Consider the following 23,065-nt stretch of genomic DNA (forward strand, 5'->3'; position numbering starts at 1 on the left):
TTCAGCAGATTTATTTTTAGTTCAAAACATTCTAATTTGATGTCAAAGATGACAGGAATAAAAAATAGTTATGTTGAGATTTTTAAGAAATTTGCATAAAATACTCGCCAGCACTGTTATACGAAATTCGGTAAAAAACCCAAAATCGCCATATTCAGGTGCCTTAAAAACCATGTTAAAATTGAGTTAGAGATCTGAAATTTTTCAGGGCGTCTAGACGTTGACCAAATCGACTGCAAAAAAAGTTTCATGTTTCAGGAACATCGGGAAGTGGGTTTTCTAGAACCCCTGTTTTACGACAGATTGTCGTGATATCTATCTATATATATATATACATATATACATATAAATAGTTGTTGTTTGGTTTCCCAAAGAGAGTGCTCGACTGCAGTTAAGCAGGAGCATTATAATTCGAACAATTGAAACAAATCAAATTGGCGGGCAAACGATCCGTTTCATGATATGTATAAAAAACAATACCAATCATCAGTGCCAAATAGAATAATGAATTGTAGCGCTATGACATGTTGCTCCTTTATAAAATAATTTGTATCGATCATGAAACATTTTCAAAATTATCAAAATTTACAAAATTTCCAAAAATAACAGTTTATTGTGTCCGTCCAAATTTTAAAATTGTCTATGAAGTAAGGTAGTAAGATATCTTTGGCTTTTAAAGTTGTAAACTGCGTTGGCCTTCGTGTAGTGGTAGAGGAAAATTCTTTACTGAGTTCCGTGATGCTGGTAGAATTAGGATCCGTATTTGAGAGTTAATTGTTGATTCTGGTTATCAAACGAGAGTGCTCAACAACGACGAGTCGAAGGAGCATAACTAATAAATAGTTGTTGTTTGGTTTCCCAAAGAGAGTGCTCGACTGCAGTTAAGCAGGAGCATTATAATTCGAACAATTGAAACAAATCAAATTGGCGGGCAAACGATCCGTTTCATGATATGTATAAAAAACAATACCAATCATCAGTGCCAAATAGAATAATGAATTGTAGCGCTATGACATGTTGCTCCTTTATAAAATAATTTGTATCGATCATGAAACATTTTCAAAATTATCAAAATTTACAAAATTTCCAAAAATAACAGTTTATTGTGTCCGTCCAAATTTTAAAATTGTCTATGAAGTAAGGTAGTAAGATATCTTTGGCTTTTAAAGTTGTAAACTGCGTTGGCCTTCGTGTAGTGGTAGAGGAAAATTCTTTACTGAGTTCCGTGATGCTGGTAGAATTAGGATCCGTATTTGAGAGTTAATTGTTGATTCTGGTTATCAAACGAGAGTGCTCAACAACGACGAGTCGAAGGAGCATAACTAATAAATAGTTGTTGTTTGGTTTCCCAAAGAGAGTGCTCGACTGCAGTTAAGCAGGAGCATTATAATTCGAACAATTGAAACAAATCAAATTGGCGGGCAAACGATCCGTTTCATGATATGTATAAAAAACAATACCAATCATCAGTGCCAAATAGAATAATGAATTGTAGCGCTATGACATGTTGCTCCTTTATAAAATAATTTGTATCGATCATGAAACATTTTCAAAATTATCAAAATTTACAAAATTTCCAAAAATAACAGTTTATTGTGTCCGTCCAAATTTTAAAATTGTCTATGAAGTAAGGTAGTAAGATATCTTTGGCTTTTAAAGTTGTAAACTGCGTTGGCCTTCGTGTAGTGGTAGAGGAAAATTCTTTACTGAGTTCCGTGATGCTGGTAGAATTAGGATCCGTATTTGAGAGTTAATTGTTGATTCTGGTTATCAAACGAGAGTGCTCAACAACGACGAGTCGAAGGAGCATAACTAATAAATAGTTGTTGTTTGGTTTCCCAAAGAGAGTGCTCGACTGCAGTTAAGCAGGAGCATTATAATTCGAACAATTGAAACAAATCAAATTGGCGGGCAAACGATCCGTTTCATGATATGTATAAAAAACAATACCAATCATCAGTGCCAAATAGAATAATGAATTGTAGCGCTATGGCATGTTGCTCCTTTATAAAATAATTTGTATCGATCATGAAACATTTTCAAAATTATCAAAATTTACAAAATTTCCAAAAATAACAGTTTATTGTGTCCGTCCAAATTTTAAAATTGTCTATGAAGTCTATGAAGTAAAGAATTTTCCTCTACCACTACACGAAGGCCAACGCAGTTTACAACTTTAAAAGCCAAAGATATCTTACTACCTTACTTCATAGACAATTTTAAAATTTGGACGGACACAATAAACTGTTATTTTTGGAAATTTTGTAAATTTTGATAATTTTGAAAATGTTTCATGATCGATACAAATTATTTTATAAAGGAGCAACATGTCATAGCGCTACAATTCATTATTCTATTTGGCACTGATGATTGGTATTGTTTTTTATACATATCATGAAACGGATCGTTTGCCCGCCAATTTGATTTGTTTCAATTGTTCGAATTACATATATACATATATATTCAGGGATAGACGCTTTGCCAGTCAATTGTAGCCTGTATTTAATTGTCCATAGATTCAAAAGTATAAAAGATACAGCCATTTCCGACCACAGGTCTTGAAAATAATTGTTTACACTTTAGTTTACATTGTATAAACAAATTATTTGACGTCATGAACACCCCTTGATGACGTCATCAAGTTAACCGTTTTTAAAACTTGATTTTTGACAAAGTAATAACTTTTAAAAATGATTTTAGACCATTAAAAAGTAATTTTATTCAAAATCTGAGGAAATTTTCACCTTAGATAATTGTTCAAGCATTCTGAAAATCTACCGGAAAGTTTTTCTAGCTTGCTCCTTCATAAAGATATTCGTCATTGAAGTTTGTGCTTTTTTGAAGAATTATTTTATAAAAACGTCAATTTTGCGATTTAGTATTCTCTGGTGTTGGGCCATGCCTTGGGTTGTGGAGCTCAGTTCTGCTTCCTATAGATATAAATTGTGCATTAGGCTAGTTTTAAAGTTAAAAATCGAAAAGTTGCACACGTGGGGACACGCCCAAATTGATAGAAAATTGCTAAAATCACTGAAAATTGCTGTTTTCGTCATTTTCTGTCAACTTTAGAGTGCCGTTGTGATAACAGTTCTTCTTGAAATACTTTGAAACTTTGCATGCTTATCAAGCTATATATACAACAATTACATGCAAAATTTACGGAGATTCAATATTGGATGCGCACGCAACGTCCGCTCAAAGTTTGCACGTGCGAAAGGTGAGAATTTTGCTCATTTGTGATTTCCAACAAATTCTGCTTTGCCACGACAGTTTAATGTCATTATAAATGAATTTAATGCCAACTTGAATGAGTATTAAGTGGCATATTCAGTCAGTGATCGACCGATATGCTTACCTAAACACAAGGAAATGTTTTTAAAGGAAAAATTTCGAAATTGTTGAAACTTCCTCCTTATTAATGAAGATATCAGTTTATATTTCGACTTTATAAAGTACCCTGACATTATAATCAAAAAGAGATGATATTTGACCAAAACCCATAATCATGGGTAGAGTGGACCGCTGCCAGTGTCTCTCTTTCCCAAACAAAAGGAAATGATATTAATTTGATTGACCGTTCTCAAATGCAAAATGATACCGAGAATGAAATCGGTCGCTCGCTTTTCCCATTCATTTACAATTGTAATAGATTAAGAAGAACTACCCAAAGGCAGCTGTACTCAGCAATAAAGATTCAATAAACTTCAGCTAATTCAATAAGTAATAACTACCACCCTTACCCCGAAATACTAGGTATCGACCCGAACGCAACCCAAAGAGATTTTTACAGCATCTGATTGATGTACCTAATCAATCGAAACTTATTACAATTCGTAAGCCGTGAATGAATGGGAAAAGCGAGCGACCGATTTCATTCTCGGTATCATTTTGCATTTGAGAACGGTCAATCAAATTAATATCATTTCCTTTTGTTTGGGAAAGAGAGACACTGGCAGCGGTCCACTCTACCCATGATTATGGGTTTTGGTCAAATACTTCAATACACATATCTTTAAATAAAACCCTTGAACGCAGTCGAGGTAATGGGGTTTTCCAAACTTGACGACGACGAAGAAGAACCAACAGAACCAACAAAAGATGAAGGACCAATATCAATCGACCAAGCCGTGGACAAAATCTGGAACGGTCTAAACATAAAAATCGTGCTTGTATTCATCTCCGCAGTTGGAAGCGCTTATTTAACCGCTGCTGAAATCTACATTACAATCTTCACTGGCATCATACCCTATACAGACTGGACCTGTATTTCTGAAAAGTGTTTTGGTCTCCTTATAGCAGCAACTCCTAGCAACAACTCCCAGACATTCTACTCCCACAGTACAATGTGTGGGAACAAGCTGCAGGCTGGGCTGGATTTTAAATGGACCAGTGAGAGGACAAGCTTTTCAATGGACTGGGGCTTCTACTGTGACACAGAAACTAAGTTAACCGTAGTTTCCAGCTTCTTCTTTATTGGTGCTTTTGTGGGGTTGCTCTCATCAACTGCAATATTTGATAGGACTGGCAGGAGGAACGGAGCTATAGGTAAGCTTTTATTCTTCAATTTAAAGTTACATTCATTATCGGTGCTAAAATCATACCTTTTATTTTTGACATGTTTTCTGATTTTGGTTGAATAATTATTTTTAATCGATAGGACTTTTAAAAATCATCGTAGATGGGCTGTTTTATGTTCAACTTCAACGGGTTCCAACTTTCAAGATGTTCACAATTTCTGTTACCATTTTTTACCCAATTATTGCTATTTTAATATATCTAATTTATCTAATTTATAGGTGGATCAGTTATCGCAGCAGCCGCCACAGTAGCAGCTACTTGGATCCCATCTTACGAGGGTCTACTAGTGGTGAGAGTCTTCCAAGGGTTCGGTCAGTTCATCAACTTTACGGGAGTGTATTGTTGGGTTATTGAGTTCGCTCCCAGCCACCTGAGGAGTTCCATGAGCTCTATCTTACTGATCTGCTGGTCTTTTGGGTACCTGGTTATAGTTCTTATTGGGTACCTGATCCCGGTTTGGAACTACATTTTCCTGGCAACTGGTATCCTTAACTTCCTGTTCATCACCCCTCTCTTGATATATCCAAAATCTCCGCGGTTCTCTCTGGTCAGAGGCAAGGAGGAAGAAGCGAGGGAAACTTTGGCTGCGCTGGGTAGAATCTGCAACAACAAGGTAGAATTTGCCGCGGGAAGTCTCACCTTCAAAGCACGAAAACAGAACTACTTCCAACAACTGAAAGACTTTAAGAAGTATCCAACCTTACGGAAAGAAACCCTCCTCTGCATGGGATGCTGGTTTATCGTGGCCTGCCTCTTTTACGGTTTATCGTTCGGCTGGTCAAAGATCTCCACAGACCTGTACGGTAGCTACCTGTTTGCAGCCCTCGGCAAAGTCATTGCTTTCACCATCTTAATCCCGATTTGCGCCTGGTTGGGACGGAAGAAGACCATGTTGTTCTTCTTGGTTTGTGGGATCCTGTCTAACTTCCTCGCCATGCCGGATGTTCAACTCAGTGAGAACTGGACCCTTGAACACGTGTCGTGTCTGCTGGGGAGTATAGCCATCACCGCTGTTTTCGGCCAGCTCTACCTGTTCACCAGCGAGATAGCTCCCACTTCCCATCGTGGCATGGTCATGTCTCTCAGGTACGTAGGCTTTGGTTTTATCATGAATACCACTAGCTAAGCAAATAGAAAATCATATGATTAAAACTTCCCTAGTTGAAGTTCGGTTATTCTAAATTTTTCCAAATTATCCGGTTTCTGTGGTCCTCAGTATCTATATTTGATCATAATTTTTATTCTCAGCTCCAGTGCGGCCAGAGTGGGCAGCTTCCTCGGGACCTACATTAACCTGCTCTACGACATGACGGACAGACGTGTCCCTCTGGGGGTGATAGCAGGTGATTTGATTCTTTCACAATTAGCATATTATTTATAGCTGCAGAAGGAATGTATTTTGATTCAGTACGATGTCAATCCTTCGCAGCTCGGCGAGGCCCAGTGAAAATTATGGGTGTTAAAAATATGGACTGTTATAAATATGGTTTTTTGGCACGAAAAGGACCAAATTAGACCCCCCATAATATTACCGACTAAGGTAAATACCAAATGCAAGTTCTGGAGATACTTATTATAAATTTATAAGTGATCTACACCCAGACTCACTAACACCACCTCCATCTGAAAGGTGCTACAGTCCTGTGCGGTGTTGCTGTCTGCTTTCTCTCTGATACCACTGGGAGGAGGATTGCAGAGACTCCAGAGGATGTAGAAGTGATGAGTGGGAATAAGAAGTACCAACCAGTCCAGATAGAGGCGGAGTAATCATGATAACTAGGTGGTGACACGGGGGAATGAGGATGTTTACTTCTGTGTCTACGAATATAATAATTACATGTCTTCTCTTATAGAAAATGATGATAAAACGAATTTTACTGAAATACAACACATATCTAGATATCAAGATTACTTAACATCTTTAATGATGACAGTTTTGTAGGCTTATTGTAAGGTTTATTACTAGCTTACTAGGTAAAGGTTATTATTATTAATTTATTGGAATTGTTAGATTTAAGATTTGTTAGCTTTGTTAGACTTATTAGGTTTATTAGGTTTGTTAGGGTTATTAGGTTTATTAGGGTTATTAGGTTTATTAGGATTATTAAGTTTCTCAGATTTATTATTTGTGTAGTACGTATGTTTTAGTTTAGGCACATATTCTTTAAGTTATAGTTAGAAGGAGTAGAAATTTAGAATAACTTTAATCTATTTGTAATCAAGATTTCGTCTGAATGAATTAATTGCACCGTAGTATACAGAATATAGATAGTTTATCAATTTTCACTAGTCACCTTCACCTCACTGATTGATCACTGGTAAAAAACTCGGTAAAAACTATGAAATTTCGGGAACAGCAGACATTTTTATATTTAAGTACAAATGAGAACAACATTTCATGAAATAGGAACCTAAAAATCAAATAACAATGTTAAAGAACAAAATCTACAAACAATTTGACTTTCAATAAAACGTGATCAGAGATATCCTCCTCAGATGTTGTTGGAATTATAAATAATAATCTAGTAGCTCCTTGAACTCAGTGACAAAAAACCATGACTAATCAACGAAAACTCTTAAATAGTATGGTGATCAATGCTACAGGGTGTTTCAAAAGTCTTGCAAGGATTTACTTTTTGAATAACTTTTTATGCATTTGTCTAAACTTCATTCTGTAAACAGTTACTGCAGTCCTTTTACGGTTTATTGGCGACTTCTGAATTGTGTACGTTGCCATGGCCACCATAGCAACCACAATCAGTCCCCTAGCAACCTTGAAAACACCCTGTATCAAAATCATCAAGTGTTAACATTCCACGCTCGGTCACTCTGTATACGCAGGATTATGTTGTTTTATGAAAGAGAAAACTTGTCCATCTACCAGTTTGTCACAACTATGATACGCTTCTACTGTTCGATACTTGAGCTGTAGCTATACATTGAAGATTTGATAGTTTACTACAATAAGAATCTGTTTGTACATAAAAACCTCGGGATCTTCATACCACATGATGCCCATATAAGGATCTTCATACAACGTGATGCCCATATAAGGATCTTTATGCCACGTGATTAGGTTCAAACAGTCCAGGAGGTCGTGGAGAAAAGCTTACCACTCTAAATGTAGGTCATAATTCATATATCATCTCATTAGACGGTTTAGTGTAAGGGCCCAGGAATGTGTTTTTTGTCAGCCCTTAGTAAAACAATAGTTTTAAAGTAAAATGTTCCCAAATTTGCACCAAGGTTGACGGCAGAACTGTTTGTTCATCACAAAGTCTTCCCGCTCGTTGTTTAGACTTATTTCAATATAAATATCCCTCAAAGTTGTAAGCTGACCTACTCCTCTTAAGAAAGGAAGACCATTTGAACCAAACCTCTCCGAACACTGCAATACACCCCTTCAACAAGATGATCTTATCCTGATAAGATCATTTTGGTTGTCGCAATAAACGGGAACACTACAAATTTTGCCCCAGAATCATTACAACAATCCGGCAAATAAATAATGCTCCGGATATTACATCAAGTTAGATTGAAAAATGTTCCAGATATTGAATGGCGGAGGTATCATCTTGTCTCAAGGGTTGGAGAATACTGCAGAACTCATCGACCCGCAGCAATAAGAATAAGGGAACATAACACGTCTACTCATCTTAAGAACACTGATAAAAATTCTAAAAATTCAAAATGAATATACACATAGCTGTTACTGTTTTAATTAAGTCTGTTTTGAAAACTGTCTCCATCATCTTCTATATACATTAAAAATAAACTCAGGGACTTACCTTGGATCCATCACATCAAAATTGGCGCGGTTCTGAATTAGAGCGGCTCTGGACGACACATGTTATTCAGAGCCGCACTAATTTTGATGTGAGGGACCCACGGCAAAGCTTCGATCAACTCCCGGTTCATGAGATATAAATTACAAAGTTCACAAGAGCTGCTGCACACTACCAAGATAAATGCGAAATGACACAAAAGAAAACCCAAAGTAACCATGGTAACCCAAGTAACCAAAGTTCTAGATTAAAACTTCGCCCCGCCAAGGGTTGTAGCAGTGTAGTTTGTTGCACGTCATTTTCAGTAACCAGGCGTCGTTTTGCCGGAGAGCTGCTTTGCTGTTGAGCATCGTCCACGTGGCTTCTTCCACATCTTTGCCCTTCTGTAAAAAGTTCGATGTCAATACCTGACAGTCCATATAATGGCATGTTAAAACAACTTCAGTAAAATCAAAATCAAAGCTTTATTTTCTACAAGAACTCTTCAAAATTGATAAGGAAATTGCACTACTAAAAACGAAACGACTAAAGATGTGTCGAAATACTGAAACACTGCAAGATTGGGTACTGTCAATGTTTACGAATATGGTATCTTCATTAAATATTACATAATTATAATTATAATTATAAAACGGGCGTTACTCACTGAGGGAGGAGTGGTAGAGAAGCTACCGTCAATGTGGACGCTAGAAACATGGACCTCTACCCATGCGTTGTCAGTGTTAACCGTGTCGTCAAAGTACCCCTGAACAGTACAGATGTTTAGGGAGTAGGCCCCGGGGGATAGTAATTACAGTTAATTTCGCTCCACGGGTTTCACCATATCGTTACTAGTTAAGTGTAAAAATAACACTAAGAACCTATACCTTATAAATGGGGTTGTATTGATCAACGAATGCACTTTCAATCAGTTTGTCCACGTTCTGGTTCTCAGCCGCTGATACTTCTTCGTAATCGTAACATACTGATTTCACGACCTTCTTATGTGACTTGTCGTCTATCTCAGTATCACATCGGAGCTGTTCAAATACCAATATTAGTGCCGAACTTACATATCATCACCACGATGCTTTTAATAATGAAATTCTGAAACTATCTCTGAAAAAATATATTTAAAAATAAAGAAAAACGTAAAGCAAACCACCTTAGGAAGAGTATAGGGCGAGTCCTTGTCATTTTTAACTAACAGCACTTCAATAACTTGTTTGTTTTTAATTGAAAACACATTCCCTGTTCCTGGTCGTGCCCATCTGAAATAAAATCTCAATGTAAATGAACGAAAACTACAATTAATCTATTATCTATTATCTATTATCTATTATCTATTATCTATTATCTATTATCTATAATCTATAATCTATAATCTATAATCTATAATCTATAATCTATAATCTATAATCTATAATCTATAATCTATAATCTATAATCTATAATCTATAATCTATAATCTATAATCTGTAATCTATTATCCTTATGTTATGGTAAAGAGATCCCGACAGGACTCGCAAATCTTTGTATTTTTAAGTTTAAAAGTTGTATTATGTGAGCACTCACCTAGTGATAACAGTTACTGCGAACTTGTTTGGGCCCCATTTCTGAAGTAACCCTCTTCCTTTCAAACCTGTTCTTCCCACCGGATTCCTACGAATTGTTAGTTGTTCAAAATTCAACCAAATTACCTTATCGATGACTCAAGCAAAACAAACCGGCCTTAACGTTAAAACACTGCTGAAACATAGCCTTCAAATAAATAAATGATATTTATCGCCATTTTGCGAATCACTAGCTACACATTGAGATAAACACATTTTAAAACTTACATTGGGTCTCCATCTACAACTGCATAAGGTATATACAGACTGGTTCTGTCAACTTTGCCGTCCACAGCGTTAAACTGGATAGAGTCCCTAAAATATTTTGTGTACCTACAGTTTGAACACTTTTAAAAAAAATGTATATAGTCCCTGCAATCACAAAATGTTGGAGAGGGTTCAAAATTGGTTGAATTATAATCAGCGAACAATGAACTTATAATTGCCCTATATTACATGGGGTCAAATGTAGACTAACATCATGCTTCTTAGTTCATTAACAAATTTCGGGATTTAAACACATATATTTGATGCAAGAAAGGGAGTATGACCGAAGAAGATTAGGACTACATTAATACATATACGTTTTCTGTTACATCCTCAATAAATGCAATAGATTTGTAGTGTTGTATTTACTATTAGTCTAAAAACATAACATCTAATAATTATAACTTGTAAGTTGTCCAAACTTACATGTCGTCAGTGTCGGTGTCAGCCACGGAATCACAGGTAAAGTCAGGTGGATCATACCACTCGTGTAGCGTGCACCATGACACCCTGTCATCAGCAACTGGTATCCTGACCACATCACCTGTACCTGATCATGTACAACTGGGTTTATATCCGCTGTTTTCAATATTATCACGGTAAATATTATAGGATTCCTATTTATTCTCTTTCAGTCCTTCGATGATAGCCAAATTTTAACGGAATTAATCACCGACTAATTCCAGGAGATAACAAAATTTGGAAGGCTTAGCCTGTGATAATTATCTTGCAACGAAGATGGGCTCTACACCAGAAAAATATGTGCAATCAAAAATTCGAGGAGCACCAAAAGCAGACATATTTCTTAAACGAAAAAAAAAATATTTGACCGTGATTGGGTGCCTATCATACTTAATAGCTGGGGGCAATATTTTCGAACGGTTCTATTTTATGATAATTTATTACTGTACTCTGTTTTTAAAAAAATTCAATAAAAATCACCTCCATAGGGAGAGATTCTAGCAATTTTATGCACTGGATGAGTGAGCAGCTCTTTCTTCAGGGTGTTAGTTTTAGAACCGCCCCGAGAGCTGTTCTTCTTCAGCGCAGAGGACTCCATCACTCCTGCTGACTTCTTGATTTGGGCTTCCACGTTCTCAACAGTGTGGGTTAGTCCCGTAAACCGCCTGGCAGAGGTGTTGTTGTGAGTTTGGATTAGTGGTTTTTATATGCTGTGTTATTTAGGGTAGAACAGTGTGTGTCAATTATAGAATGGTTGGCACATCGGGGAATCTTTTAGGGATAATGATTTGAAAAAAGACGATTTTTTATTAAGAATAAACTTACAAGTGTAGCTTTTCAAGTAGGGATGACACTGACACAGCTTTCTGCTTTTTCTTTCGTATAAATATCCCAACACACTCCGCTTCAATCAGTGATGCTCGGAATGCATTAAACGATGTATTCTGTTTGTTAACTGAATAAAAATGTAATTATTTATGCGTTTTCTATTTTACAAAGTGATCAACTAATATTGGTAAAATCAAAACAAAGAAACATTAATGTATCAGCTCAACTAAAAGTTTCATCTATAGATTGCTTATTATACAAGAAACTTTCAGATACAATAAAAAGAAATAAAGATTAATCCACAATTTCGAGCCAACAAATAGTGACCTTAAAGACATCAACATTCCACAAATTTATAGGCAGGTTGCAATTAAAAATTAAAAAAAAAAATCCACAAATGAAAACCTTTCTTTATCTGACTCCGGTAGAGTTTCTTCTTGCAAACACACTTATCAAATATTTTTTTAACCATCAACCCGACAAAGTAAACCAGTGACAGCGGGTTTGGTAGCCAGGGGCGTTCTCTAAACTGTAATATAACTTCAGCTCGCTGAGTTTTGTAGATTATACCTGTTAAAAGTTGACTTGAATTATCCTCAGAGTTGTTGGGAAAGATTTCTATTGAGAAAAGGAAATTTTTGAGAAAAGAAACGTGACAGTCTGCCACTTTTTTTCTTCTTTTTTTTGCCACTTTGACTTTGTTAATAAACAAATAGATATAGATATAAAGTTAACAACTGGAAAAAAATAAGTATATCAAGGTTGATTGATGTTATATCTCAATTTTACAGTTTGATGAATTTATTTTTTGATGAATTACCTGACTTAGCTTCAGAGTCCGCGTATGTATTGGAGAAGATGGCGATCAACAAGTTTATTAACATGATATTCACGAATAAGAGGTACATACATAGTAAGAAGAAGGTGAAGTAGTAGTTGACCTGTAAATGAAATATCAATTAATTAAAGAAGAAAGTAAAGTAGTGGTTGAACTGCAAGCAAATGGAATATTAATTAAGTGACCTGAAAGTTAATGGAATATTAATTTTCGGACAAATTTTATGTTATCATAGTTATCATAGAGTTATCATATCGTTATTATTTATGACGTTTATACAGATATGGAAAGAGTTCATTTATCAGTGATTAATTAAAGGTTAGACTAAAGAATATTAAAATATATTTAAAAAGAAGTGTTTATACTTTATACTTTTAAAGGTGCAAGCAAACCTTTCCAACATCCGTGTTTCGAACTTGCTCTATTTTGCACGTGGTATTACCATTTAATTCTGGCCAGGTTGCGCCCACAGAATCCGCAGTGCAATGTCCTGATTCAAATTCAGTTATGTTCTGATTCAAATTCAGTTATTTCCTGATTCAAATTCAGTTATGTCCAGATTCAAATTTAGTTATTTCACGATCATGCCGTAAAAAATCTGGCTAAAAAATCTGGCAGATAAGTCAATTATGCTAAAATGTGACTCAATTTAAATGCAGACCCAAAAATTCCTCATACATTTGGACCCCCAAGTGGTGTCAAAATCACTAAATAACTAAATATGGGGTGGGTCGTGGGACCCCGACCATGGTCAAGGGCTGCATAGGCTAATGTCGTGTGCACAACTTTAGATTTAATGGGTATTAATTGATCTCGAGCTTGTAACAACAAACCTTCGACTATGTTGTTTTCTATACCATCCATATTGATATCTCCAAACACGTTAAGGTAAGCCCGCTTCACAGCGTTAAAGATAGTATCACCCAAAGCTGCATCATTAAACGGATACATGAGGGCCTCTGATGCAATACAATATGTCATAGTGAAAACCTGGAAAAAAGGTCATTGTATGAGAATAACACATGGGAATAACACAGGGCACGGAATTTGATATTTTTAACTTGCCACTTATTGCAAATGAACACAAAAAAGTAAAATCTACTTTTTTAAGTAAATATTATTATATTATTGAAACCCATTTAAGATTTAACAGTTAATTAACAGTGATAATGACAGTTAATTACCAGTAATAAGAATATAAAGAAGAATAAGTCGATAGACATCCGACGGAGCATGAAGAGTTTCGGACCAATCTTGCTGTTAATCTCAAACATTCTCATGAACGTAAAACAGTAGAATGCAAAACAGAGGGACGCTATCAGTCTATATTGGTGGTAATCTCTGAAGTTATATTCGGTTAGGGGACGTGTCATAACAGTCTCTAGTAGTTCTACTCCTCGTTGAGAGTGACTAGTGAGGATATAGCTTGTATAGAGGAGAGACTGTCAGACCATATAATGATGCGTGTGTTGGTATAAGTAGAGAGATATTTGCAAGCTTCGATGATGGCGGTGAGCTCTGTTTGATAAACAGTGCAATAATCAGGAAGCTTGAATGATCTTTCCTCTAGGGTAGTGTTGTTATTGTCAGTGGTGATGATATAGCCAGCCCCACTACCTGAGTCTGTGCGTGACCTGTCTGTGTAGCAGGTGATCGTCTCACTGGAGATGTTGTCGATGGTGTTTTGAAGTGAATCTCTACATTGATGTTGTCGGCTCCAGGAATGGTGACTGTGAAATGCCGTTCAAGCATCATGGTTGGTATTGATAGGTCTCTCTCTGCTTTGGATGGTATGTTGAGATCTACCATGAATTGTTTGTTGATAGTGGTGTGAGTTTTGATGGGTTAGGCTACCGGAGGCTTAAAGCCTGGCAGTGCCCTTTGCTGCTTCGCCTCTCAGAAAAGTATGATATCTGAAGTGTTAGTGAGGTGGTTCAATGCGATGAAGGGAGTACTTGGCATGGCACCAGACATCATTCTCAATGCTAATGCCTCACAGCTCTTCTACATTGCATAAGGGATGCCGTAGATTTTTAGGTGATATTGGTGATATGTTCGTTGAAGTTGAGCTTGCTGGCAAGGGTCACTCCTAGGAATTTGGCAGATTTGGATAGATCTATAGTGGTGTTACCCATCACCACAGGTCTTGTATATTACTGTTGTATAGTTCTATTTACATTACCATGTACAGTAAATTTAAACAACAACAAAAATATGAATTTCAATAAATGAAAATCATTACTCACGAGAACTCTTTCAAATTGTATCTTCGTTTTCTTTCACTCTCCGCCTGTTCACCTTTATGGAAGGGAAAAGGACATTTAAACAATATATACATTCAAATAAATCAGGTGAAGAATTGGCAGAGCACAATCAAATCAAGTGTTGCAATTGGCAGAGCACAATACATAAGTAACGGAAATGATCCGTTGCTACCAATATTTTTGAACTTTTTCTAAAAAAACAAATATATTCCACCTTTGTTCTCGAGGTTAGCTTTAATTGCGAACCCGAACAGAAACAGTATAACTGCCAAAAAGTCTAGCAGATTGTAAACTTTCTTAAAGTGGTGGGCGAACTTCTTTTTCACTGATTTTGTGTGCTTGGCGAGAATCTGAAATTAATCAAATTAAGGTAATTGTATTAAATGTAGGATATATGAACAACGATTAAAAATTAATTAAACCTATCAAAATGATACAAGTCGTTAGAATGTTTGTGACCTTCGCCTCCCTACATAAGAGGAACCTTCACTGTGACTTGTTTTATTTTATCTATTCTAGTCTTCAAAGTTTCCTAAACTCCTAAAGAACTGACTCCTGCACTTCTTTAGTGTAATCTATTATATTATTATAAGCGAATTACAGGTAGAAATGTATTACAGGTAGTAGGTAGACATTTTGATCACTTATTCGTTCTATCTTACATTTCCATTACCATGGGAGGGGAGAATAAACCTGAATCACGATTTTCACCTCCATAACGATTGACCCAAAAACACATGAAAATAATCTCCAAACTGTAAGCAAACCTGTTTGAGTTCAACTAAAATAACCTTAAAACTGTAAGCAAACCTGTTTGAGTTCAACTAAAATAACCTTAAAACTGTAAGCAAACCTGTGCGAGTTCAACTAAAATAACATTGAAACTGTAAGCAAACCTGTGCGAGTTCAACGGGAAAGGTTGAAATGACGAATACGATGGTGTATATGTCTTTAAAATCTATTGTATCTGGCTTGCTGCCACTGCCGTTACCCTCAGCTGAGCTACCTCCAGCTTTATTACTTCCAGCTGAACTTCCCAGTAGTGTGGCCATGAAAACAGCTGGGAAAGATGATGTTAAAAGTCTGTTAAAGGCCATTTTGGCTAAAGTAAGGCCCTTTTAAAGAAATTCTCCTGATTTCATATCAAATTTTAGTAACAACTTTTAAAAAAATCAGTCAACCCATTTTGACGACTGACATTAAAGAAGTTGAAATATTTACCGAGGAAGATAAGGTAAGTGATGGTATTGAGGAAAAATTTGATTACAGGTGAGGTATAGTAGAGCTCCAGCCTCTCCCTTCCCGAGAACTTTGGTGTTTCGTCCGGTTCATTCGAATCTAACCTAATAATTAAACAACAATTAAAGAACTAGTATTTTTTGAAGAACTTGATGGGTTCGCTTAAAAAATGACTACAATTTCGTTTATGCATTCTTCAAGTACAAATCTTTATTTCTAACAATTATTGGGGAATTAAGTTTTCTTTTATCTAATAACATGATTACAAATAAGAGTCACAAGAAAGGTCTACCTTTTCATTGTGCCATCCTTGTTGGTGAACCTCGCATTGAATGATAGGAAAATAGGCAGGGGCGGGAAGATGTATAGTAGGAGCTGAAAGTTAATTTTTGTTAATTTTTGTTACTTTTTGTTAATTTTTGTTAATTTTTGTTAATTTTTGTTAATTCCATTGTTTAGATTTTAATATATTTGCTCAATTAGTTACCACAATCTAAGAAAATAAAATCAATTAGAAAGGTTTTTAAAAATCAATCATAAAAGTGAACCTTCGAAGTAGGAGTAACGTTTTATTTATTTTTGTTAATTCCATTATAGATTGTTGTAAATTTTACTTAATTACTCAATAAGATATCACAATCTGAGAAAATAAAATCAATTAAAAAACTATCAATAAGAAAAGTAAACCTTCCAAGTAGGAGTACTAGCATGAATATTTCCCATCCAAATGTCGGTGAGATAGGACTGGTAGGCAGCATGAGATATGAACAGCTTGCTTCCAGTAATGTTGGCTATCACAAACAGGTTCAGGTATCCCCAATCTGCAGATTGGAAATTCCGGATATCAACAATTCTTAATGTACAATATGTACAATCTGTACAATCTGTTAATGTACATTGTACAATCACAGTGTAAATCTTGTGTAAATCTTGGTTATCAACAATTTGTAAGAAGCTTTTTATTTCATTAAAGGACAAGCGGTTTATCTTATATATGTGTTGCCACTTTGATGAATCCAGCGTAGTAAAAAGCTGCTCATTTTGAGATAATAATGGGTACTACGTAGTGTGTATATTGTAATTATACCTTTCATTTTGACAGTGAGAATATTGATCCACTCAGTTTTATCGTAACTATGGTAACAAGCCGTCAGTAATCCACAGCTCAGCATCTCGAATTCACTGAAATGTTGAAACACGCTTTACATCGACCATTATTAGCGATGACATCATTCAATTTAAGTGCGATTATTGTAGGAATATATAAAATGGTGGGGTTATGCTATTGCTATAGATTATAGAGCATTGACTCTACTTTACAGGCATTATCATGTCCCATTTGCTCTGATACAATTATAGGGTCGACCAAATATTGTTCCCTGAATTTTGGCAGCTGAATCATACTTATAATTGTGATTGAAGCAAAAAAGCGATCCGGATTTACTTATTCTATGAAACTGTTTTATATTAACCCATATCATACACATTTACACATATGATACAGATACCCAAAACTTCGATCTGGATGTTTTTGGCGATATGTGATCATTGGGGCATGCAAAGCACTAAACAAGTAATAACACAAGAATTTGTTTCGACCTAATTTGATTTTAGGAATAGAGTACATTATAATTATTTAAATCATGTTATATATTTAGTACAGGTATGTATTTTGTATATTTGATCAGAAAATTTATTCTGACATGAAACAAACTATGTATGGGTGATTTAAGCACTACTTGGGCTATAAAATAAATTAAATAATGATAATTCGGCTCCAGGCTATACACGAACGGAACCAATGGATCGCGTCTAAGTTCCAAATTTCAAATATCTGGTGGATTCGTGTAGTGTTATAGAGTCTCATGATTTGATAATTCTTTCATTCAAATTTCTGATTGTTTCTGAATAGACTCAGTGAAGACAGGTTCTAATGGAAATAAATAGCTGAATAACGCGAACGTATCGAAATTTCTACGTCATACTCATATTCTCAAATTATTTGTTATATAGTAGTGTTGAAAGTATTTTTAATACTTTTATTTTTAATACTATCAACATTACTATATAACAAATAATTTGAGAATATGAGTATGACGTAGAAATGTCGATACGTTATTCAGCTATTTATTTCCATTAGAATCTGTCTTCACTGAGTCTATTCAGAAACATCAAATGATGGAGTAGAAATGTCTGGATGTTTCTGATTCTGATGTGTGATTTGATTCGACATTTTAACTAGTTTTAATGTAGAACCATTTATAATATAATACTAATATTTATACCAATTTTAGCCTGAAGATGGCGTTGACGCCGAAAATTTGCCTTCATTCCTAACTTCCTTGTTTCACTCGTCCTTGTCTCTCAACCGGATATTATCCAACTATCAGTATTCAGAAACAATCAGAAATTTGAATGAAAGAATTTCAAATATGTTGGGGCAATCAATTCTGGCGTACTGCAAAAGAAATTGGGAGAAATATAATGTAGTACCCGTTCTATAATATTTAGTACTGCACGTTTACTCACTCGATATTTGCAAAATATCATATTAAGGAAATGCGTTGGGCTAGTAAAAACTTAAAAAGATGTGTGAGGTAACAATTTAACAATAGTAGCATGATTTGATAAAAACCCAAAACAGAACCACACGAAGCAACTATTTCCCATTCGATTGATAGATTCTGGCTGCACTGTTGACGGATGATCATTCCAAAGATATTATACATGATCCATGCAATATAAATCAAGGTTAAAGCTGAACGTAAAAAGGGTGCTGCAGGATATTTATCCTATCTGATTTTCTAAAATAACAAAATTTATATCAGTGCATGATTTCTAAGCGATGCAGTTACTCAAAGATTACAAAAGAACTCGATCCTTTTTTCTTCACAGATAATTTGAATCAAGTCTGAAGAGCCCACTCATGAAAATTGTAGATTGAAAAGTGCACAAGTTTAGATTTGTTCAATGATGATTCTCATGTTTTCACACTAAATTACCTCGATCCTGCGGGAACTGGTTCGCTGGCAAATACATTAGATGTAAATCAACGCAATTTCATATTCTAATGATAACTGTCATTTAAATTAGCCGATGGGCATATTTTTGCTCCTATTTTGCTTGGAAGAAAGGGTTACAACAGGCTGAATTTGTTTTGATCGCTCAACTAAATTTTCTGAAGGTCCTGAGAGTTTGCATTATTTCCGTTTAACCTTTATAAATTAGTACCAACACCCAGCTACCCAAAACCAGACACAAGCACCCGTTTACTTGGATTATTTCTCTATTTTATTGACGACGGTCAAAGACGGCCGGTGTGTTGATTAAAGAAGGTTAAATTTACAGAAAAGAGTCAAGATATATTTTTGGGGGCCAATTTTGACCGATCCAATGAAAAAGATGGCAACATAAAAGAAGTAGTAAAACCAAAAATTTGCTAATTGGAAAATTTTTCATGGCACATTTCTTGATATGATCTTATTAACCTTAACCCGATTAGTGGTTTCGTCGGTTTTCATTCTTGTTAACCAAAATTTTGTTTCCCCGATTTCAGAACAACCCTCAAAGTTATAAAAACCCGCATAAAACCAAAAATTGATTTATCTGTAAATTGAATTTTATGTGAGTAACTAGTCGAAATTTCGAAAGAAAATTTGCAAATTTTAACCTTCCACTCGAAATATGCCAATTAGCAAACGTTTGCTAAAAATATACCAATTAGCAAAATTTTGACAGTTATCGTTACAAATCTATTATAAGGAGTCACATGTGTTTAAATCCGTTTATACGAAAATTATATATCATTGATTTCATGCAAAGACAAACCAAAATATAAAACTTACTGAGCAGCATTTTCCAATTTCTCAGTCATCTCCTCGTCCATTCTCGCCCACTTGCTCTCCATCTTATCCAGGAACATGTAGATCTTGTGTGACACAAGTCCTGTTGCCATGGGTGTCTTGGCACTCTCCCAAAATAACAATGCCATAGACTGGCAATCAGCCAAACAGGAGTATATCGTCATGACATCAAAAGGATTCTGAAAGTTTTTAATTAGAATTTGTCTTTAATAAAAGATCACGTGTGAAGCTGTAAAGCAGACTTATAATTCAAATTATGTGACGTTTCTACCAACCTCAAATGTCTCGTTGCCCTGGGCCCGCTCGTTGTATTTAGGGTCACAAAGTATGCTTCTGAAGGATCCCTGCATGATCTGATTTATTATGGATCCCACATCTGACAGTACAACCTGAAATATTATTTAAATGTTTACAAATTGAGCGTGGAAGCTATATTCCTCACCGTCTCACTGTCTCAGCTACAGATAGTCATTAGGATGCTTTATTCTTTTATTGATTTATAAAAGTAGCTTAATCTGAAACATATTTGATTGTTAGAGCTTTTAGCACGATCTTAATCAATTCACATTTCTCTCAACCAATCGAGATATTCCCCTTAACACACTGTTACTGGGACAATTGTTGCATTAAACTATGAAGTACTATGCTCATTAACTATTAACTATAGAGAGAGAGAACTATTAAATACTTCCTTTTGCTTAAATACTTCCTTTTATTTAAAAATGCAGTTTATATTAAAAGGATAACTCAATTTCCAACACATTGCAAGCACAAATATGTAGATCAGAAGAATAGCGATACATTGCAGATAACGAAAAAAGAGATACGTAACCATATCTCGATTAATCAGACATTATTTGACAGTTTCAGAAGCATCATATTATTGCGGTTCATGTCATGATATGGTGGTATATTTCAACCGGTTATCTACCAGAAGTTAACTATGTAGAGTAGCTTTTCAGTTTTCGTATCATTAGAACAGTGGGTGAGCGTTTTGTCATTTAGAAAATATCTGGTATTTTCCAAGCCTAGTGCCAATTTAGATCAAGTGAAGCTTTTTAAGAAGCGATCATTTTTGGTAGAAAGCATAGCGGATTAGTACTACTAGGTAGCAGGGGTCATCTAATTGAGATGTGACTTACGCCTCGAGTTGTTTTGCTTCTTACGGACATTCTGAACCGCTAGAAATAAAGACAAATACAAATATAGAACCACTAGAAATAAAGACAAATACAAATATAGAAGTACCACTCTAACAATCATGCTGTAAATATTTTGATTAAGTAGGATTGTTCTCGTACTCTGAAAGAGAAGAAATACATACAATTGAAATGAAACGATGCTCAAATGCACAAACATGGTGATTCAAACAGAGTACCAACAATAACAAGAACGTGCCAACAACATTGAGTAAATCTTACCCCTCTGTCGAGCTTTTCTTTCTTTCTCTTTTCTTGCAAGAGTCTGTAACCACCAGTACTGGTCCTCAACTCATTGTACAGTCGAGTAAGATGTGCTTGGGTAACAAACTGGAAATGTAACAGTGAACATCTCTTCAATAATAAGCACTCAATATATATATATATTCAGTATTTGATTGATTTATGATTGCTGAGGTAAGGTGCTTATCGCTTAAGTTTACTTTCAATTTAAAATTACATAATGACTCGAAGAGCTAATTGATGAAACCTTTTTATGTTTAAAAAGTCATAGTTTTATCAGATACTTACCTCTCTGACATTAGCTCCGTAGTCTATGAGCAGTTTAACAAACTCAGTGCGCTGTTTGATGATCGAGAAAAGAAGGAGACTGTTCAACTCTTCTGTCTGTAGGAGTAATGATTTGTAGTTATATTATTGTTACAGTCCTATAATACCTAAGATACTTATTTAATTTATCAAAAACCTTAACAAGTTAAAACTTAACGCTTAAAACTCATCCTTCTAAAGTTGTGCCTTGAGAAGTCTTCATCATCAATCGTTGTCAAGAAGGGAACCAGCACTGTGAATTATTGTGAACTCAAAGAAAACTTGTTCTCCGCTAAAAATAAAGACAGAAACTCACCGAGAACTTGTTCTCCGCTAGAAATAAAGACAAAAACTCACCGAGAACTTGTACTCCTTCCTCGCGAAGATGAACTCTCTAGCGACCCTTGCGTGACCCCACGTGATAGCAAGTCTCATCTGTCTCATCCTGGTGGCCCCTCCCGCTGAGCTCTGCATCAGTGAGGAGAGGATGTAGAAGTCCAGAGGTTCAGGGTTGTAGATACTGAATACTGTCACCTGTTCAGAGGGTAAACGAGATTGTTATTAAATACTGTCACCTGTTCACTGTTCAGAGGGTAAAAGAGATTGTTAACTTATAGTTTTCATTTAGAAGTGGTATGGGAAGAAAGCCTTCATTTCATGTAGCTTGGTTGTCTTAATTGTTGGTGAATTATTGATGACAGCTTTTTATGATCATATTTATTGTTTATAAACAATGTTAAGGTTTCAAACGATGTGAAGCATTTCCAGGACATTATTCGCATTGCAGATCAAATAGAGAAATAGGGAACATGATGCAGTTACTCTTATAGAACTTGTAATCGATTGTCCGGTACTTACAGTTTTACGATAAGAAGATATCTCCATTACAGCATTTATCATCTTCTCCACAATTCCTTGAGCTCTGTATTTTGCGAAATCTTTATCAATCAGTTTTATCATTTCTTGTTTGCATGACTCTGTTAACACACGCTCTTGTATCATCTCACTGAAATATTGATAAAACTACTTATAAAAATACAAATATACTTTATTTATTGAGTATTATTATGTGGTGAGATGGAAGTGCTTCAACCAGTCCACACCGTGGCTCCAAAATATGAAGGACTTATTTTAATTATAAATGAAAAGCTCGAATATACTTAAATTTGTGGATGCACTACTTTGATTATTAAATTCATTATTAAATCTCACTGTATAGATCAAGATTTATAACGTACCCGTCTTCATTTTCTCGCTCAACTTCAATACTGTGTTCGAATCCATAGCAGAGAATGTCACTAGCTCGGCCACTGCCTTTCAGTACAACTAACGTTTTACCTGGATTTGAGGCAGTAATGTTAATGGAGTAAATTTAATAGTTAATTTGCTGATAAAATTAATAATTTGTTGAATGGTTGTTACATCTTTAACGCAGCTTCCATGATTATTTCATTTGCAGATTCGAACTGTGGCAATACATATAACTGAATAGTTTTATATTATTTTAAAATAAAAATTGGTAACGCCAAAACTTTTCCATAAATCTATTCTCACCTTTTCGTAGCGTGCTGACTGCTTGATCGAGACTTTGCATTCCACCC

General features: G+C 35.3%; 2 protein-coding genes across 2 annotated transcripts in view; one reads left to right on the top strand and one right to left on the bottom strand.

Annotated features, from left to right (window-relative positions):
• The first annotated feature begins 4,043 nt into the window (after window positions 1-4,043).
• Window positions 4,044-6,430, top strand: LOC134824768 (organic cation/carnitine transporter 2-like). The gene is made up of 4 exons (XM_063836744.1): window positions 4,044-4,545; window positions 4,797-5,664; window positions 5,827-5,921; window positions 6,209-6,430. The coding sequence occupies exons 1-4, from the start codon at window positions 4,044-4,046 to the stop codon at window positions 6,343-6,345; spliced, it is 1,602 nt and encodes a 533-aa protein (XP_063692814.1). The 3' UTR covers window positions 6,346-6,430.
• Window positions 6,431-8,509: 2,079 nt separating this feature from the next.
• LOC134825013 (transient receptor potential cation channel subfamily M member 2-like) overlaps window positions 8,510-23,065 on the bottom strand; it is an 81,524-nt gene continuing 66,968 nt past the window's right edge. Inside the window, exons 16-46 of the mRNA XM_063837063.1 lie at window positions 23,019-23,065; window positions 22,703-22,802; window positions 22,323-22,470; window positions 21,822-21,998; window positions 21,447-21,542; window positions 21,138-21,245; window positions 20,859-20,897; window positions 19,992-20,105; window positions 19,699-19,895; window positions 18,856-18,879; window positions 16,941-17,035; window positions 16,541-16,674; window positions 16,146-16,228; window positions 15,836-15,957; window positions 15,511-15,674; window positions 14,829-14,964; window positions 14,597-14,648; window positions 13,535-13,691; window positions 13,184-13,340; window positions 12,743-12,840; window positions 12,333-12,453; window positions 11,918-12,082; window positions 11,510-11,639; window positions 11,165-11,349; window positions 10,649-10,772; window positions 10,184-10,270; window positions 9,918-10,004; window positions 9,508-9,613; window positions 9,230-9,382; window positions 9,010-9,108; window positions 8,510-8,746 (exon numbers count right to left, since the gene is read on the bottom strand). The exon at window positions 23,019-23,065 is cut by the window's right edge and continues 115 nt beyond it. Coding sequence (XP_063693133.1) covers window positions 8,606-8,746; window positions 9,010-9,108; window positions 9,230-9,382; window positions 9,508-9,613; window positions 9,918-10,004; window positions 10,184-10,270; window positions 10,649-10,772; window positions 11,165-11,349; window positions 11,510-11,639; window positions 11,918-12,082; window positions 12,333-12,453; window positions 12,743-12,840; window positions 13,184-13,340; window positions 13,535-13,691; window positions 14,597-14,648; window positions 14,829-14,964; window positions 15,511-15,674; window positions 15,836-15,957; window positions 16,146-16,228; window positions 16,541-16,674; window positions 16,941-17,035; window positions 18,856-18,879; window positions 19,699-19,895; window positions 19,992-20,105; window positions 20,859-20,897; window positions 21,138-21,245; window positions 21,447-21,542; window positions 21,822-21,998; window positions 22,323-22,470; window positions 22,703-22,802; window positions 23,019-23,065 — 3,646 coding nt within the window. The 3' untranslated portion in view covers window positions 8,510-8,605. The remainder of the gene's footprint in view (window positions 8,747-9,009; window positions 9,109-9,229; window positions 9,383-9,507; window positions 9,614-9,917; window positions 10,005-10,183; window positions 10,271-10,648; window positions 10,773-11,164; window positions 11,350-11,509; window positions 11,640-11,917; window positions 12,083-12,332; window positions 12,454-12,742; window positions 12,841-13,183; window positions 13,341-13,534; window positions 13,692-14,596; window positions 14,649-14,828; window positions 14,965-15,510; window positions 15,675-15,835; window positions 15,958-16,145; window positions 16,229-16,540; window positions 16,675-16,940; window positions 17,036-18,855; window positions 18,880-19,698; window positions 19,896-19,991; window positions 20,106-20,858; window positions 20,898-21,137; window positions 21,246-21,446; window positions 21,543-21,821; window positions 21,999-22,322; window positions 22,471-22,702; window positions 22,803-23,018) is intronic.

Source organism: Bolinopsis microptera, chromosome 13 (assembly GCF_026151205.1).
Source record: "Bolinopsis microptera isolate Bmic1 chromosome 13, MBARI_Bmic_1.0, whole genome shotgun sequence".
Taxonomy (NCBI): domain Eukaryota; kingdom Metazoa; phylum Ctenophora; class Tentaculata; order Lobata; family Bolinopsidae; genus Bolinopsis; species Bolinopsis microptera.

What these genes read in the sequence shown, in the direction of transcription:
- LOC134824768 (XM_063836744.1), top strand. Translation starts at nt 4,044, where the DNA reads ATGGGGTTTTCCAAACTTGACGACGACGAAGAAGAACCAACAGAACCA. An exon ending in CAGGAGGAACGGAGCTATAG is followed by an intron (nt 4,546 to 4,796) that starts GTAAGCTTTTAT and finishes TCTAATTTATAG; the next exon opens with GTGGATCAGTTATCGCAGCA. An exon ending in GGCATGGTCATGTCTCTCAG is followed by an intron (nt 5,665 to 5,826) that starts GTACGTAGGCTT and finishes TTTTATTCTCAG; the next exon opens with CTCCAGTGCGGCCAGAGTGG.